This window comes from Embiotoca jacksoni, unplaced genomic scaffold (assembly GCF_022577435.1).
Source record: "Embiotoca jacksoni isolate LCO1_2020_lvr unplaced genomic scaffold, fEmbJac1.0.p SCAF_1, whole genome shotgun sequence".
Taxonomy (NCBI): domain Eukaryota; kingdom Metazoa; phylum Chordata; class Actinopteri; family Embiotocidae; genus Embiotoca; species Embiotoca jacksoni.
The window spans coordinates 18,257,621-18,274,115 of NW_027185229.1; the positions used below are offsets into that span (position 1 = coordinate 18,257,621).

The 16,495-nt window shown below is 37.2% G+C and overlaps 3 protein-coding genes across 5 annotated transcripts; 2 read left to right on the forward strand and 1 right to left on the reverse strand.

Moving 5' to 3' along the window:
• The first annotated feature begins 2,256 nt into the window (after positions 1–2,256).
• Positions 2,257–7,630, forward strand: h6pd (hexose-6-phosphate dehydrogenase (glucose 1-dehydrogenase)). 3 transcript variants are annotated; one of them, XM_069145077.1, is made up of 5 exons: positions 2,257–2,529; positions 2,816–3,482; positions 3,579–3,696; positions 3,822–4,091; positions 4,213–7,630. In XM_069145077.1, the coding sequence occupies exons 2-5, from the start codon at positions 2,841–2,843 to the stop codon at positions 5,556–5,558; spliced, it is 2,376 nt and encodes a 791-aa protein (XP_069001178.1). In that variant the 5' UTR covers positions 2,257–2,529; positions 2,816–2,840; the 3' UTR covers positions 5,559–7,630. The 3 variants fall into 3 exon arrangements, with proteins under 3 accessions (XP_069001178.1, XP_069001187.1, XP_069001169.1); XM_069145086.1 differs by having other exon boundaries at positions 2,257–2,441; XM_069145068.1 differs by having other exon boundaries at positions 2,257–3,482.
• LOC138198010 (uncharacterized) lies at positions 7,597–8,694 on the reverse strand. Its single transcript, XM_069149107.1, has 6 exons — positions 8,645–8,694; positions 8,508–8,570; positions 8,329–8,408; positions 8,084–8,214; positions 7,923–7,989; positions 7,597–7,830 (listed from the first exon to the last, which is right to left on the reverse strand). Exons 1-6 carry the CDS (start codon positions 8,692–8,694, stop codon positions 7,754–7,756), a joined length of 468 nt encoding a protein of 155 aa, XP_069005208.1. The 3' UTR covers positions 7,597–7,753.
• Positions 8,695–9,025: 331 nt separating this feature from the next.
• rbp7b (retinol binding protein 7b, cellular) lies at positions 9,026–10,861 on the forward strand. The gene is made up of 4 exons (XM_069145099.1): positions 9,026–9,318; positions 9,629–9,807; positions 10,021–10,122; positions 10,357–10,861. The coding sequence occupies exons 1-4, from the start codon at positions 9,246–9,248 to the stop codon at positions 10,408–10,410; spliced, it is 408 nt and encodes a 135-aa protein (XP_069001200.1). The 5' UTR covers positions 9,026–9,245; the 3' UTR covers positions 10,411–10,861.
• The last annotated feature ends 5,634 nt before the right edge of the window (positions 10,862–16,495 follow it).

Below are 16,495 nucleotides of genomic sequence, written 5' to 3' on the forward strand. Positions count from 1 at the left end.
GCAGTTGTTCAAAAAAAAGATTTGAATAGAAATATTTACACATAATAATGCCCCCAGTGTGTAAAGATTTGAAGTCATAATGGATTTAACTCTTAACTTTTGATGAATCTTTACTGTGACAATTTTTATTTTCAACCATTTATTTACGTTTTCTGTGCCTGATAGATATGGGCTTCCATAATTGAAGGACTGAAGGATCACTTTCTGCAAAAGCTCGGACCTTTTTCAGAATTTTTTTTCAAATTGTGCTTTTTATGGTTTATGACCACAAAAGAAGTCCCCATATGAGGCTGTAAATCTTTGAAACTATAGGGGGCTCCGCTGCCTACAACAAAGGACACCAGGTTCATTACAATGACAACTAACACTATATATTGCTTTAAAACAGTTTTATATCCTTTCAGCCTTTTACAAGGCATTGAATAATTTGAGATATTTTATTGATTGAGGGTCTTTGTATTAATGGCTCCTCGCTTCCCATTTCCACCCATTAATATCCTAATGTTGTATTGAGTAAATAAAGATCCTTTTTCTTAATAAGAATTTATTATTTTTAGCCATTCCTGTCTTGCGCAATAAATAATTTTAGGGTCCGTTAGTTGGTCGGATTTTCCCAGAATATTAACAGCACAACTCTTGTACTTGAAGCTCACCGCCCCTGAGCAAAGTGCAAGGTCTACACCCCTGATCCATCTCTGTGCAGTAATCACCTCACTCATAACAGTATCACTGGCTCTCAAGGGGCACAGAGACGTGGCTAAGTAATTAATTTATCTATTCCATCTTTGTAAATTTTTCTAGTGGATTTTAAAGTTTACCAGAGCTTGCATTTATAGTGTACAAATTACTTTTCTGTTTTGTCTCTTAGATTAGTTAAAATTTTTAAAATTTAAGTTTGTCGTTATTGCTTGTGTTAACTGGTGTTATTTAAATCTTGTTAGTCAGATGATACTTTAGATTTTTGCATGTTTATACTGTCATATCATGAATGGGACTGCATCAACTTTTCAGTTCATCTTTCATTTAGTTTAGTGAGCAAAGGAACTTGCATGTTTACTTTGCTTTTATCAAAAAGATGAGATGACTCATCCTTTTGTTGATTAATAGCATTTCTTAACTGTTTGTTTATTTGTTATGCGCAAATTCTAAACTTGCAGGATGTAACTTCTAATTTTAGGGATTTCTTTGTTGTATATGATGGTAAAACTGAACTGATCTTTGGGATTCGCACAGCTGCTCGGACAAAACTGTGTACGTCACTAGTATGTCAGACTGGATACTGGAAATCATAAAAGGCATTTTTGACAACCACTAATCAAGATAATAATCACCAGATTAATCGGTAGCAAAAACAATCTGCAAACATTTCAAGCTATTTTTCATAGGCGGTGTCAACCCTGCGTAACCCACGTTAGTTTTACCAGCAACTAAAGGGTTAACTCACACATGCAGTACCGACGTTCACCAGAGAGGCGCTCTCGTGCACGTCGGGAGATCAAAGCCTTCTCCCCGGGAGACGACCCCTTTATACCTCCAATGAAACGGCAGCGTAATGATCTACACCACTGAAGAATCTCATTTGGTTGATTTTTGCTCACTGCTTTTGAGGAGCTTTATTTGTTTGACCAGACCGACTCCGAAGGAAAAAGTTTATTTTAAGTCTGAGAAGAATCTCCGGTGAGTGGCGAATGCACGTTGCTCACAGTTAGCCGTTTGCTGTAGAGCTACAAAGGAGGACAGTTGCAACAGTTGTTTAGTTGGGCTAAAGATATCTATCAGGAGAGTAGAGAAAAATAACCAGTCGGAGATAAATATTAATTTGTTGATGAATGTTATTTTACGTGGTTGATATCTGTGATTGTGGAGCTACATGTACGGCGACGGGGCGAGCAAAGCGCTGAGGGGCTAATGGGACCTGTTGAAGCCGAGCGGGAACGATGACGTCATTTTCTTGTTTTTAGCGCCAGAAGTAAACGGTCAGATTGAGAACAGTGTGTTGCTTAGTAACTGTGGACGTTTAAATAATGCCTGTTAGGTATAAGTGATAGATGTCACTGAGACATGAGTACACGTGTGTGTGAAATATGTTGGTATGTTAATATTGACCATAGTGAATATTATATATATATATATATATATATATATATATATATATATATATGTATATATATGTATGTGTAATACTATTTTACTGGTCATTTACTGTTACACCAACAATAGAGTTTATAAATTACAGTACTGACATCGTATTCAATTCTGCTGTATGCAGATTGTTTTTTCTGTATGGATCTGTGATGGAGACAGCGATCCCCAGAAACCTCCACAGAGCTTGAGCTGAGTGACCCTACGATCCCTGATCATCTTCGCCGTGGGTGAAGCTGCATTTGGTCTTCTTGGATTCTCCTGCCGGAGCACCGACGAGCAAAAAGATTCAGATAAGAGTTAGTCTGAGAGCCTCCAGACGTACACTACCTGGTAGTAGACTGAAAGACAAGAGACTGAAACTGACTGACTGTGAGAGAAATACCGGTATTGAGGTTATTATTTTAATTTGTTATTTTTCTTTTATGCTGTTCCCTTGATTTTCTGTGCGTGTGTTAATAACTATAATAAATTGCGGTTCAGTTCCTTGTTTTAAACTGCAAACATTTGCCGTGTTTCATTCACTCCCAGAGCGACCTAAAGACAGTCCTAAACTTAACACAGGAAGTCTAGTGTGTTACATAGACTACACCTGTATTTAACTCTGATATGATGTCTTCATCACTCAGTAATTACCTGCATTTATATGTTTCTCACTGCCGTGTTCATGCAGGAGTTTGGACGGTGAGGATCAGAACATGTTTGTGACCGTGTTCCTGCTCCTGGTTGCGCTGTGTTCCCAAATGGGAAATGGCGACGGGGGAGAGGGGGCACAGAGACCCGGCCATGTTTCGGTGATCATAGTGGGAGGCACGGGTGACCTGGCAAAGAAGTACCTGTGGCAGGGATTCTTCGAGCTGTACGTCAACCGGGTCAGTGGTGGAAACACCTTTTCTTTCTATGGTGGAGGACTGTCACCCGCTGAGAAGGCCACGCCGGTCCTCTTTGAGATCCTGAAGGCAGTGTCCTGCTCAAAGGACGTATCTCCGGAGCGCTGTGCTCTGCTGAAAGAGCAGTTCCTGCGGCTCTCGCAGTACCGGCAGCTAAAGACCCAAGAGGACTACCAGGACCTGGCCAAGCACATTAAGAAACAGCTTCAGGAGGAGGGCATGACGGAGGCGGGGAGACTCTTCTACCTCTCAGTACCAGCTTTTACATATGCAGATATTGCTGAAAAGATAAATAGCAGTTGCAGGTCAGCCAATGGGGCTTGGCTGAAGGTGGTGCTCGAGAAACCTTTTGGACATGACTTCAGGAGTGCTCAAGTACTAGCATCTCAACTTGGGAGCTCGCTGAAGGATGAGGAAATGTACAGAATTGATCACTACTTGGGGAAGCAGGTAAGAAAATCCTACAGAGTGGACCTTTTACACGTGACTCTGCAATTGAGATGTTTGGTTTTAATGGGATCTTTTTTTTTTTTTTTAATGAAAAAGGTGGTATCAAATATACTTCCATTTAGAATAAAGAACAGAAAATTTCTGGATCCCATCTGGAACAAGCACCACATCGAGAGAGTGGAGATTGTATTGAAAGAGACGCTCGATGTTAAAGGTAATTAAAAGTTTCATCAGCCCTGCTGTAATTAATTATTCTGAGGTATAAAAAAAAAAAAAGTAGCGAAACTTCCTAAGACGGATGTATTCATGTCCTTTCTTTTGTCATTTTATCCTCCAAAGGTCGTATTCCTTTCTACGACCAGTACGGGGTGATCAGAGATGTGATGCAGAACCACATGACCGAGGTCATGATGATGCTGACCATAAAGCCGCCCATGAACGTGAGCAGCCGTGAGGAGGTTCTTCAAAACAAGCTACAGATCTTCAGTTCCCTGCTGCCTTTAGGAAAGAACCAAGCTGTGATCGGTCAGTACCGAGCTTACAAAACGGAGGTTCAGCAGGAGCTGAATAAGACAAAAGATCACGTCAGTCTCACACCAACATTTGCAGGCGAGTAATAAAAGATTCTTTAATCATTCTGCTGTGTTTGCTTAGTACGTGTTCTTTTAATGTTCATGTGTAATAAAATATTGTGCTGCTAATATGTGATGATGGTGCTTCTGTGTTTCAGCTGTACTGGCACACATCGATGAGGCCCGGTATGAAGGTGTGCCAATCCTTTTGATCTCCGGGAAGATGTTAGATGAGCGGGTGGGATATGCCCGCGTACTTTTTAAGAGCGACATCTTTTGTCTTCAGAACCATAACAGCGTTCACTGCAAGCCCAAACAGATAGTTTTCTACTTTGGGCACGGCAGCCTTAAAGATCCCGCAATTCTAGTCAGTAAGAATTTATTCAAGCCAGCTGTAACGGAGAATGAGTGGAAGGAAGTGACTGAGCATCCAGACGTCAGTGTTTTAGGTTTGCCTATATCCGACTACTACGTGCAAACTCCAATCGAACAGAGGGAAGCTTATGCAGAACTTATCTCTCACATCTTCGCTGGGCGTAAAAATAACTTCATTAGCACTGAAAATCTGTTGGCTTCCTGGGCTTTATGGACACCACTGCTCAGCTCTCTAGCCAGCTCCTTTCCCCGCATCTACCCTGGCGGTGCTGACAATGGAGGTCTGCTGGACATCCTGCTGAAAGGGAAAGATATCAGCTACAACAGCAGGGCAGTTATAATCAGCCCTGATCAGATGGGCGGCTCGTCAACAAACGGTTTCCAGGTGATGCAAGGCAAATTTCGCAGCGCTGACATGGTGTCTGCCTGGGCTGAGGAGCTCGTGGAGAGGCTCGCTGCAGATATGCAGGAAGCAGCGGAGGCGGCGGTGCGCGAGGAGGGTGTTTTCCATCTCGCCCTCTCCGGCGGGTCGACTCCTCTCGCTCTGTTCCACAGGTTGAGCCAGCACCACTTCTCCTTCCCGTGGAGGCGCACTCACGTGTGGATGGTGGACGAGCGCTGCGTGCCGCTGACTGAACTGGAGTCGAACTTCCGCAGCCTGCACGACCACCTGCTGCAGCACGTGAGAATACCTTACTACAACATCCACCCCATGCCGGTACAGCTCAACCAGCGTCTGTGCGTGGAGGAGGATGGAGGAGCTCTCATGTACGAGCGAGAGCTCGGCAAATCGGTCAACGACACCAGCTTCCATTTTGTGATGCTGGGCGTCGGCTACGACGGCCACACGGCCTCCCTTTTCCCCGGCGGCAAAGCGAATGAACTTAACGAGAGCCTGGTGGTGCTTACCGAGAGCCCCGTCAAGCCTCACCAGCGCATGAGCCTCACGTTCGGTGCCATTAACCGAGCTCGCAGGGTCGCTCTTTTGGTGATGGGCAAAGGCAAGCATGAGCTGATCACCCAACTCAGCCGAGTTAAGGACAACCCAGACAAATGGCCCATCACTGCGGTGAAGCCTGTGAAAGGTAGACTTGTTTGGTACATAGATTATGATGCACTTATAGGATAGTAATTATTTTCAACTTTTAATCAGGCGATTGTCTTTAGATCTGCTTTAATCAAACTCCTGTTTGCATTAAATGTACTAAAAGCACATAAAGGACCAGTGGGTTTACAGGTTTTTACAACTCCCACCCACTGAAAGTGCTGCTGCATTTTTTCCAAGTTATTTTATCGGGTTTCTGATTTATTTTCTACCAGCTGTTCGTTTGAGTTTATAACAGTTATTTCAAAGATGGTATGACTTGATCAGAGTTAGAAATCCAATATAGCTATTAATGCGTAGTATAGCAGAAGAAGACGGTTATAAACAGTCCCTGTTTGATGGATTTATGTGCTTTTGGGGAAACGTGGACACTAAAAAGGACATCGAAGTTTGTGGTTTCTTACAATATAAGGTCTTCTGATCTGCTAACTAGGACGGCTTGGCTAATGAAGTCGGAGTTTGTTTTCCAGCACATTAATTCAACAGCAGGCGTTGCAACTGCATTATAAAATGATAATAATCTTAATTTAAGAGTTAGGCTGAAAGCTTTAAAAAAAATGTTGGCAGGGATGTTACATATTTTCAATTTGTAGTTAATGGGTTAAAAACAAAATGATGGTTCTTTTTAATTGCCAGTTTATAACCTCATTTTTAATTTTTTTTTCTGTGCGAGTGAAATTTATATGATGACTTTTTATAATTTACTGATTACTAATTAAGTGCCAGAAGAGTGGAAATCTAGACAAATAAGTGAAGTATGCATGTCTGCAGTTTACAGAGTACAAGGTAAGCAGCACAAACGAGTAGAGATGTTGCAAACATCTGGTACTGAAAGTCGGTTGTTATTTGTGAATTTGATCGGATCTCAGGTGAAATTGCAGCTATGCAGTTTATTGTATAATCTGCATTTTTGGATTGTATATTTGCTATTGCCGAGTGAGAGACCCACTTAAAATGCAATCGGTTAGTTAAAAGAAAAACTTGAAAGGTGGGTGGTCTGCGAAATGATAGATTACATTTTTAAGTAAAAGAAATATGTACATTTGTAACACATATTTTGAAGATGATGTAAAATATTTGGTGTTTAACGAATAAAAACACATCCCTGACCCCCATACACATTGACATTCCTGTAAGAGTATTCAGTACATGTCATCAGCAGGTGCCTTATATAAATCCAAACAAGATCGACTGTATACTTTACATCAGATTTAAAGTTTACTTGGACCAAGTTTCAGCAGCAGCGCTGTTATTGCGCCCATGTTTGAGCAACATTAGTACCATTAGGCTGAAAAGATTCACCACACATTCTCATTTATTCAAAAACAACTTTATCCGTTATGGATGCTTTGAAGAAATAAAAATGTACATCCACAAAATATTCTTTCACGTTGTGTGCTCAAGTGGAGTATTGACACCACATGATTTAACATGGGGATTAGAAAAAAAATAAATCTTTTAAATTATTGCCTTTTGAGGTGTTTGGATTTTCTTTCCAAACCTTTATAATCTTTGTTGTTTTCTTTTTTTAATTTGAATAATTGGGTGACAGAGTGACAAATCGATATGTGATGACTACATACCAAAAGTTTAAAATGATATGTGGCAGTCTGAAACTGATCAGAAAGTGCCAGAAAATAGATAAAACAGATTTACAAGTTGCACTTACTGGACTTTTCTACTTTATTTTTTTATACACAAGTCATTTTCCCAGTTACTACCTTGTTAAGAGCATTTAGATTATGGGGTTCACTTATGTTTTGGTACAGCATCTTCATTTTTTTTAGTAATACAACCTGGTATCATGGCTTAATAAATATATATATTTTTTTAATTCCTACCAGAATCTGTTTAATGTAGCTTTAATTTTCTAATAAGATAAATATCACTTTCAGTATTGTATGCTGATTTCACACTTGTATTGTTATATGTATATAGAGGATTATACACTGAATCCACTGTGTAAACTACATATTTATTTGCATCTTTTGACAAATTGTTACATGAAACAAATGTAAACCCATCAAATGCAAATGGTTCCAACAAACAAAACATCTGCTGTTTTGAAGTGAGCAATAAAATGCGAGAAGGATTAAGTCACTTTCCCTTTTCTTTTCTCCTCGTGGTTTACAGTTACCGCCTGCTGGCGGCATGGAAACGCCATGAATTCTTTATGCGGGCCGTATCTGATGTCACTGCGGGACAGCTGGACCGTTTTATCACTCATTGTTCCTTCTTGGCTCCGTCGCAGGCCGCTTGCTGGTTAGCCAGAGTCCTCCTCTCACCATGAAGAAACCTGAACGGGCATAAGCAGGTGTTACTCCTTTGAACTGAAGATTTTATGAACGGTCCGTTATGTGTTTAGAGAGAGAGAGAGACGTCCTTCACCTGTACTGAAAGTGGAGGCGACTGTCAGAATAAGAGACGTGTAGTACAGCTCTGGGGTGGTTTTGGCCTGGGAACATACATAGTCATTATTTTGATGGTGCCAGGTTCTTTTTTTTTTTTTTTTTTTTTTTTTTAGAATTCAATGATTTATTTTTTCTTACACATGCTGCTGCTGTCAGAGTCAAGATGGCAGTACAGAGTCCTTGTCCACATGACAGCAGACCGAACACATGATAGGCAGCCCACAAGCTCTGAGGAACTGGGTCTATTAATGTAAATATCACCGCAAAACCTTGGACGAGAGCGAATGCTTATATTAAATCCATGTTCTTTTTTTTTTTGGTGTTCAGGCTGGTACTGCATGTGCACCTATTTTTTTTTTTTGAGGTTATCTGATGGGACTTACCTGAAGCTATGAAGGACACGGCAATGGAGGTGGACAGGTTGTTCAGCAGAGGCTGCCTGCAGTATCTTGTGGATTTTGGCCTTTAATCAAAACAGACACCACCGTTAATGCAATGTTGCCTCTTGTACAAGTAACCCGTGATCTACATGGCTTGATGCCACCGCCTGCATCCTAGTTACCTCCCCAAGACGTAGAACTGAGGGACCAGAACGAGTGCCGTGAACACCGCGTTCACTATTTGACTGTGAATGAAAAATTAATAAAGCGTCGGTATTAAAACGTGATTAATTGCGATATCTGTTAATACAGTACTTACAATTTTAACCTCTGATTCCTTGGTATCCATCTGCTGCTATGATACGCCATGAAGACGAGCATGAAAAGAAACATTCAGAGTAGACGTGTACTGTAACACTGCTCCATACGGCTGCATGTGTTCTGCAAAAGAACTGCCAAAAGCTCTCATCGTTAACAGGTGGAAGGATTGGGTTTCCCTCTTTCCGTGCCCGGAGACTTCGGCTGCATATTTTATTCCCTGAAAGCTGAACATCTGCACAAAAATGTAAGCTGGGAGATTAGGCTGTTATATGTTTGGTAAAAAGCTGGCTTGAACACACCTGGATGGTGATAAAGACGCATTATAGTCATAAAAAAAATAAAAAAAATAAAAAAAAAAGATCACATCTTGAAAGGCTTTTGACTTAATGGGAACAGGATAGTTTCCTCATATTGTGTAAAGAGTCCTGCTCCACCCTCGAGAACTCCTCCTGTTTTTAAAAATAATTGCAGCAAGCCACATGTCACCGCTGCCCTATATTGACACACAATAAAACATCCCACCCATTAACTTTAACTCTGTTCGCTCGTGACACTCATGCTGTAGAGAGTCTTCCAAAAGATTCAAACCAACGTCCAAAATGCCTGTCGACTACAGTGGAACGTGGGACATTGTGAGCAACGTCAATTCTGAGGGATACATGGTGTCGCTTGGTAAGTGTCACAACTTCTTTTAACAAATTAAATTGAATTTGAGAGTCTTTCTTAAATGCAGGAAATCCTCATATAGTTGATCTCTTGTGACTCAGCATTATTTATGTAAAAAAAAAAAGATTCAAAAGTACTTCCTTACAAATGAGCACCTTTATTGTTTGTCAATAATATGCATTGTTAAATGTACAGTGAAAAGTAGGTGTCGATCATGTTCTGATCACACCTTGATGAACGTTGTGGCAGAGTAAAGTTAACAACAATTTACAACGGTGAAAATGTTTTCATGCTTTCCTCTCATTTTGACATGCAGGAATTGATTTTGCGACACGCAAGATTGCTTCCTTGTTGAAGCCCCAGAAATTGATTAAGCAAGATGGAGAGCGTTTCACAATCCAGACATTCACTACTTTCAGAAATTACGAGTGTTCGTTCAAAACTGGGGAAGAGTTCAAAGAGGTGACAAAAGGACTGGACAATCGGACATGCCAGGTAAAAATAGTAGCAACATTAAATATTGTCGTCTCCCATGTGATGTTGCTGTGATCACTGCCACACAGTATAACAAAAATAAAAACAAGCAAACAAAGAGCACGGTTTCTATAAAGCCTCTCTAAATTTAAACCACAAACTGTTCACGTTGCATGTTCATGTTAAAAAAAAAATTTAAAAGTTGTATTCTATGACATTTTTTTTTTCTACCAGACTGTGATCAACTGGGAAAATGACAAGCTCGTGTGTGTTCAGAGAGGAGAAAAGAAGAACCGAGGATGGACTCACTGGATTCAGGGAGACGAGCTTCATCTGGTATGACTCTGCAGATTTTTACTCTGACGTCTGCAGTCCAGTTCGTGTTTGTGATCAACAGCTTGTGAAATTCAGAGGAAGATTTTGTCATATGTTGTCGCAATTTTTAGGTACTTTTTAGACTCGCACAAAACTAGAATTGTAATTATACAAAAGGAAATGTTGCTCCCGGTGATGTATAATGGTATTAATCTACATCAGAAGGTTGAGCAGTTTTATGTTTTCTCTCTGCAGGAACTTACTTGTGAGGATCAAGTCTGCAAGCAAATTTACAAAAGGACTGTGTAAGCTGACCTTTCAAAACCATTTCAGACTTCACTTGTAATGTATCTATGAAATGAGCTGAGCCACACAATGCTGCTGCCATACTTAATAAAGAGCAAACTGTTTCATTTAACAATTTTTTTTTTTTTTTTTTGTCTATCAACCAAGTTTTCAACACCAACTGTATAAAAATGTCTTTGTATAACATTCTGACATTCATATATGTAACAGCAATATGCAGTTCGTCATCAGCACTTTTAAATCTTTTTTTTTTTTTCCTTTATAAAAGTGGATCTTATTTTGACAGTGTTGCCTCTTGTAAAATCTTGTAACGACATATTTCTTAAAACTGGAAGAGGAAAACATTATTTTGCGCTGGCTCATCTTATCATTTGGCATCCAAGAAATGAATATTGTCGTTTAATGGATGGATATTTTATTATCCCTTTTCATTAAAATTAATGTTGGTTTTTTTTACTGTATGAAATCATTGTAACTCAAAATATTACAACTGTTGTACTTTAAATGTGATGTACTTAGAAGTGGGCATATTGTAGTACCTTTGCCACACCACAGGATGATGCTGTAATATTATAAGAGAAAAACCAAAAGACTTGTACCCAGTGACCCAGCACCCGAACTCATAAGCATCAGAATAGACCTGCTTTTATATCAATTTATCATTGATTATCCATTGGGCACCGGCACCGTCATGTGGGGTGTCAGCACACTTGGGTACACTTCGGTACCAGGAATGAATGAGCAAAAGAAGTCATTCAAAAAGGAATCGTCAAATATAATAATATTTTAGACAGAGGGAAACAATTCAATAGTTCGAATAACAGTGGGAATATGGCATCAAAAGGGCGATGCCACACTCAATCAAAATAAAGTGGGTACGGTGAGAAGTAGGGGAACTAACAAGGAATAAGAGAGCAAGAACACGTAGGCTGAAAACTGGACAGCGAATTTTTAATCGTAGGAAAACATCCAACGGGAATTGTTATCGGTGCCATGTAGGAAATACAGTAAATTGTCATTGAATTACAGAAAATAAATGTTTAAGTGTGTAAACCCCATTTAAAGAATGGAATTGAATTTACAGGATCAATTCAAAATGAAAAAAAGTCATACTATAGCATGTTGTCCAAAATATGACAAAAAACTCAAAATAGCATGTCATCAAAAATACTTTGGACGACTTTTTTTGTATGACTTTTTTTTACATTTTGGACGACATTAAAGGAGTATGACTTTTTTTTTACTATTTCTGGCGACATGCTATAAGTATGACTTTCGTTCAAGTTAAGGAAAGTGGCACAGTAGTGAAGTTGTCAGCGTTGTCGTCTCGGAGTGTAAAGGCCTCGGGTTCAATTCCAGTCTCTGACTTTCTATGTAGAATTTTTATGTTCCTGCAAAACAAATAACCTAAAAGTAAAGTTTGTTCTCCATAATATGGATGACTAACTTATGCATGTAGTCCATAATGTAAAACATTACATTCAAGCAAGAACATGCAATCCTCCACACACAAAGTTCCAGGCCTATCGAACCCAGAACCTCCTGATCGTGAGATGACAACGCTAGCTCAGACGTGCACCATTTTGCTGCCTTTATTGCATGCTTGTCTGACTTATATGACTTTTAAACATGTTATGGAAGATTGATCAACGGTTCAGTGGTTGGCATTGTTGCCTCCCAGTCAGAAGGTTCCAGGTTTGAGACTCACCCTGTAAAGGATGACATTAACATCTTTGATGAAAACCCATGTTAAGGGCAAGACTCAAACCTGCAACCTTCTGACTGGGAGACAACAACACTAACCACTACACCACCATGCTGTCTTCCATAAAATGTTTAAAAGTCATATAAGTTATATAAATCAGCCAAACATGCAATAAAGGAAGCACAATTTTGCAGTTGCTACTGTTGTCATCTCACAATCAGGAAGTACTCGTTTCGATAGGGTGCCTGGAACTCTATCTGTGGAGGATTGCATGTTCCTGCTTGTAGTGTGACTTTGTCACATTTACGACTACATGCATGATGTTTGTTTTACATCATGGATTACATGCATAAGTTAGTTGTCCATATTTTGGACAACATATTTTACTTTTAGGTTATTACTTATGCAGGAACATGCAAATTCCACATAGAGAGTTCCAGGTGGGTATTGAACCTGGGACCTTCAGACTGAGACGACAACGCTGACAACTGCACTATTGTGTTGCCTCCCATAGCTTTAACGAAAGTCATACTTATAGCATGTTGTCAGAAATAGCACAAAAAGTCATACTTATAGCATGTCGTCCAAAATTATGAAAAAAAAGTCATACTATAGCATGTCGTCCAAAATTATGAAAAAAAAAAAAAGTCATACTATAGCATGTCGTCCAAAATGTGGAAAAAAGTCATACTATAGCATGTCGTCCAAATTATGGAAAAACGTCATACTATAGCATGTTGTCCAAAATGATGAAAAAAAAGTCATACTATAGCATGTCGTCCAAATTATGAAAAAAAAGTCATACTATAGCATGTCGTCCAAAATTATGAAAAAAAAGTCATACTATAGCATGTTGTCCAAATTATGAAAAAAAAAGTCATACTATAGCATGTCGTCCAAAATTATGAAAAAAAAAAGTCAGACTATAGCATGTCGTCCAAATTATGGAAAAAAGTCATACTATAGCATGTTGTCCAAATTATGAAAAAAAAAGTCATACTATAGCATGTCGTCCAAAATTATGAAAAAAAAAAGTCATACTATAGCATGTCGTCCAAAATTATGATGTCGTCCAAAATTATGAAAAAAAAAAGTCATACTATAGCATGTCGTCCAAAATGTGGAAAAAAGTCATACTATAGCATGTTGTCCAAAATTATGATGTCGTCCAAAATTATGAAAAAAAAAAGTCATACTATAGCATGTCGTCCAAATTATGGAAAAAAGTCATACTATAGCATGTTGTCCAAATTATGAAAAAAAAAGTCATACTATAGCATGTCGTCCAAAATTATGAAAAAAAAAAGTCATACTATAGCATGTCGTCCAAAATTATGATGTCGTCCAAAATTATGAAAAAAAAAAGTCATACTATAGCATGTCGTCCAAATTATGGAAAAACGTCATACTATAGCATGTTGTCCAAAATTATGAAAAAAAAGTCATACTATAGCATGTTGTCCAAAATTATGAAAAAAAAGTCATACTATAGCATGTCGTCCAAAATTATGAAAAAAAAGTCATACTATAGCATGTCGTCCAAAATTATGAAAAAAAAAAAGTCATACTATAGCATGTCGTCCAAAATGTGGAAAAAAGTCATACTATAGCATGTTGTCCAAAATTATGAAAAAAAAGTCATACTATAGCATGTCGTCCAAATTATGGAAAAACGTCATACTATAGCATGTTGTCCAAAATTATGAAAAAAAAGTCATACTATAGCATGTCGTCCAAATTATGAAAAAAAAGTCAGACTATAGCATGTCGTCCAAATTATGGAAAAAAGTCATACTATAGCATGTCGTCCAAAATTATGAAAAAAAAGTCATACTATAGCATGTTGTCCAAATTATGAAAAAAAAAGTCATACTATAGCATGTCGTCCAAAATTATGAAAAAAAAAAGTCAGACTATAGCATGTCGTCCAAATTATGGAAAAAAGTCATACTATAGCATGTTGTCCAAATTATGAAAAAAAAGTCATACTATAGCATGTTGTCCAAATTATGAAAAAAAAAGTCATACTATAGCATGTCGTCCAAAATTATGAAAAAAAAAAGTCAGACTATAGCATGTCGTCCAAATTATGGAAAAAAGTCATACTATAGCATGTCGTCCAAATTATGAAAAAAAAGTCAGACTATAGCATGTCGTCCAAATTATGGAAAAAAGTCATACTATAGCATGTCGTCCAAAATTATGAAAAAAAAGTCATACTATAGCATGTCGTCCAAAATTATGAAAAAAAAGTCAGACTATAGCATGTTGTCCAAATTATGAAAAAAAAGTCATACTATAGCATGTTGTCCAAATTATGAAAAAAAAAGTCATACTATAGCATGTTGTCCAAATTATGAAAAAAAAAGTCATACTATAGCATGTCGTCCAAATTATGGAAAAAAGTCATACTATAGCATGTTGTCCAAATTATGAAAAAAAAAGTCATACTATAGCATGTTGTCCAAATTATGAAAAAAAAAGTCATACTATAGCATGTTGTCCAAATTATGAAAAAAAAAGTCATACTATAGTATGTTGTCCAAATTATGAAAAAAAAAGTCATACTATAGCATGTCGTCCAAATTATGAAAAAAAAGTCATACTATAGCATGTTGTCCAAATTATGAAAAAAAAGTCAGACTATAGCATGTCGTCCAAATTATGGAAAAAAGTCATACTATAGCATGTTGTCCAAATTATGAAAAAAAAAGTCATACTATAGCATGTCGTCCAAATTATGGAAAAAAGTCATACTATAGCATGTTGTCCAAATTATGAAAAAAAAAGTCATACTATAGCATGTTGTCCAAATTATGAAAAAAAAAGTCATACTATAGTATGTCGTCCAAATTATGGAAAAAAGTCAGACTATAGCATGTTGTCCAAATTATGAAAAAAAAAGTCATACTATAGCATGTTGTCCAAATTATGAAAAAAAAAGTCATACTATAGCATGTCGTCCAAATTATGGAAAAAAGTCATACTATAGCATGTTGTCCAAATTATGAAAAAAAAAGTCATACTATAGCATGTTGTCCAAATTATGAAAAAAAAAGTCATACTATAGCATGTTGTCCAAATTATGAAAAAAAAAGTCATACTATAGCATGTCGTCCAAAATTATGAAAAAAAAGTCAGACTATAGCATGTCGTCCAAATTATGGAAAAAAGTCATACTATAGCATGTCGTCCAAAATTATGAAAAAAAAGTAAGACTATAGCATGTCGTCCAAATTATGAAAAAAAAGTCATACTATAGCATGTCGTCCAAATTATGAAAAAAAAGTCAGACTATAGCATGTCGTCCAAATTATGGAAAAAAGTCATACTATAGCATGTTGTCCAAATTATGAAAAAAAAAGTCATACTATAGCATGTTGTCCAAATTATGAAAAAAAAAGTCATACTATAGCATGTCGTCCAAATTATGGAAAAAAGTCATACTATAGCATGTTGTCCAAATTATGAAAAAAAAAGTCATACTATAGCATGTTGTCCAAATTATGAAAAAAAAAAGTCATACTATAGTATGTTGTCCAAATTATGAAAAAAAAAGTCATACTATAGCATGTCGTCCAAATTATGAAAAAAAAGTCATACTATAGCATGTTGTCCAAATTATGAAAAAAAAAGTCATACTATAGCATGTCGTCCAAATTATGGAAAAAAGTCATACTATAGCATGTTGTCCAAATTATGAAAAAAAAAGTCATACTATAGCATGTTGTCCAAATTATGAAAAAAAAGTCATACTATAGTATGTTGTCCAAATTATGAAAAAAAAAAGTCATACTATAGCATGTTGTCCAAATTATGAAAAAAAAAGTCATACTATAGTATGTTGTCCAAATTATGAAAAAAAAGTCATACTATAGCATGTTGTCCAAATTATGAAAAAAAAAGTCATACTATAGTATGTTGTCCAAATTATGAAAAAAAAAGTCATACTATAGCATGTCGTCCAAATTATGAAAAAAAAGTCAGACTATAGCATGTCGTCCAAATTATGAAAAAAAAGTCAGACTATAGCATGTCGTCCAAATTATGGAAAAAAGTCATACTATAGCATGTTGTCCAAATTATGAAAAAAAAAGTCATACTATAGCATGTTGTCCAAATTATGAAAAAAAAAGTCATACTATAGCATGTCGTCCAAATTATGGAAAAAAGTCATACTATAGCATGTCCAAATTATGAAAAAAAAAGTCATACTATAGCATGTTGTCCAAATTATGAAAAAAAAAGTCATACTATAGTATGTCGTCCAAATTATGGAAAAAAGTCATACTATAGCATGTTGTCCAAATTATGAAAAAAAAAGTCATACTATAGCATGTCGTCCAAATTATGGAAAAAAGTCATACTATAGCATGTTGTCCA

Bases quoted from the DNA above. Each gene is read 5' to 3' on its own strand.
- h6pd (XM_069145068.1), top strand. From the start codon at position 2,841: ATGTTTGTGACCGTGTTCCTGCTCCTGGTTGCGCTGTGTTCCCAAATG. The intron at 3,483-3,578 runs GTAAGAAAATCC...TTAATGAAAAAG, and splicing joins ATCACTACTTGGGGAAGCAG to GTGGTATCAAATATACTTCC. The intron at 3,697-3,821 runs GTAATTAAAAGT...TATCCTCCAAAG, and splicing joins AGAGACGCTCGATGTTAAAG to GTCGTATTCCTTTCTACGAC.
- LOC138198010 (XM_069149107.1), bottom strand. From the start codon at position 8,694: ATGGCGTATCATAGCAGCAGATGGATACCAAGGAATCAGAGGTTAAAA. The intron at 8,571-8,644 runs GTAAGTACTGTA...TTTCATTCACAG, and splicing joins AGGAATCAGAGGTTAAAATT to TCAAATAGTGAACGCGGTGT. The intron at 8,409-8,507 runs GTAACTAGGATG...TTTTGATTAAAG, and splicing joins CAGTTCTACGTCTTGGGGAG to GCCAAAATCCACAAGATACT.
- rbp7b (XM_069145099.1), top strand. From the start codon at position 9,246: ATGCCTGTCGACTACAGTGGAACGTGGGACATTGTGAGCAACGTCAAT. The intron at 9,319-9,628 runs GTAAGTGTCACA...TTTGACATGCAG, and splicing joins GGGATACATGGTGTCGCTTG to GAATTGATTTTGCGACACGC. The intron at 9,808-10,020 runs GTAAAAATAGTA...TTTTTCTACCAG, and splicing joins TGGACAATCGGACATGCCAG to ACTGTGATCAACTGGGAAAA.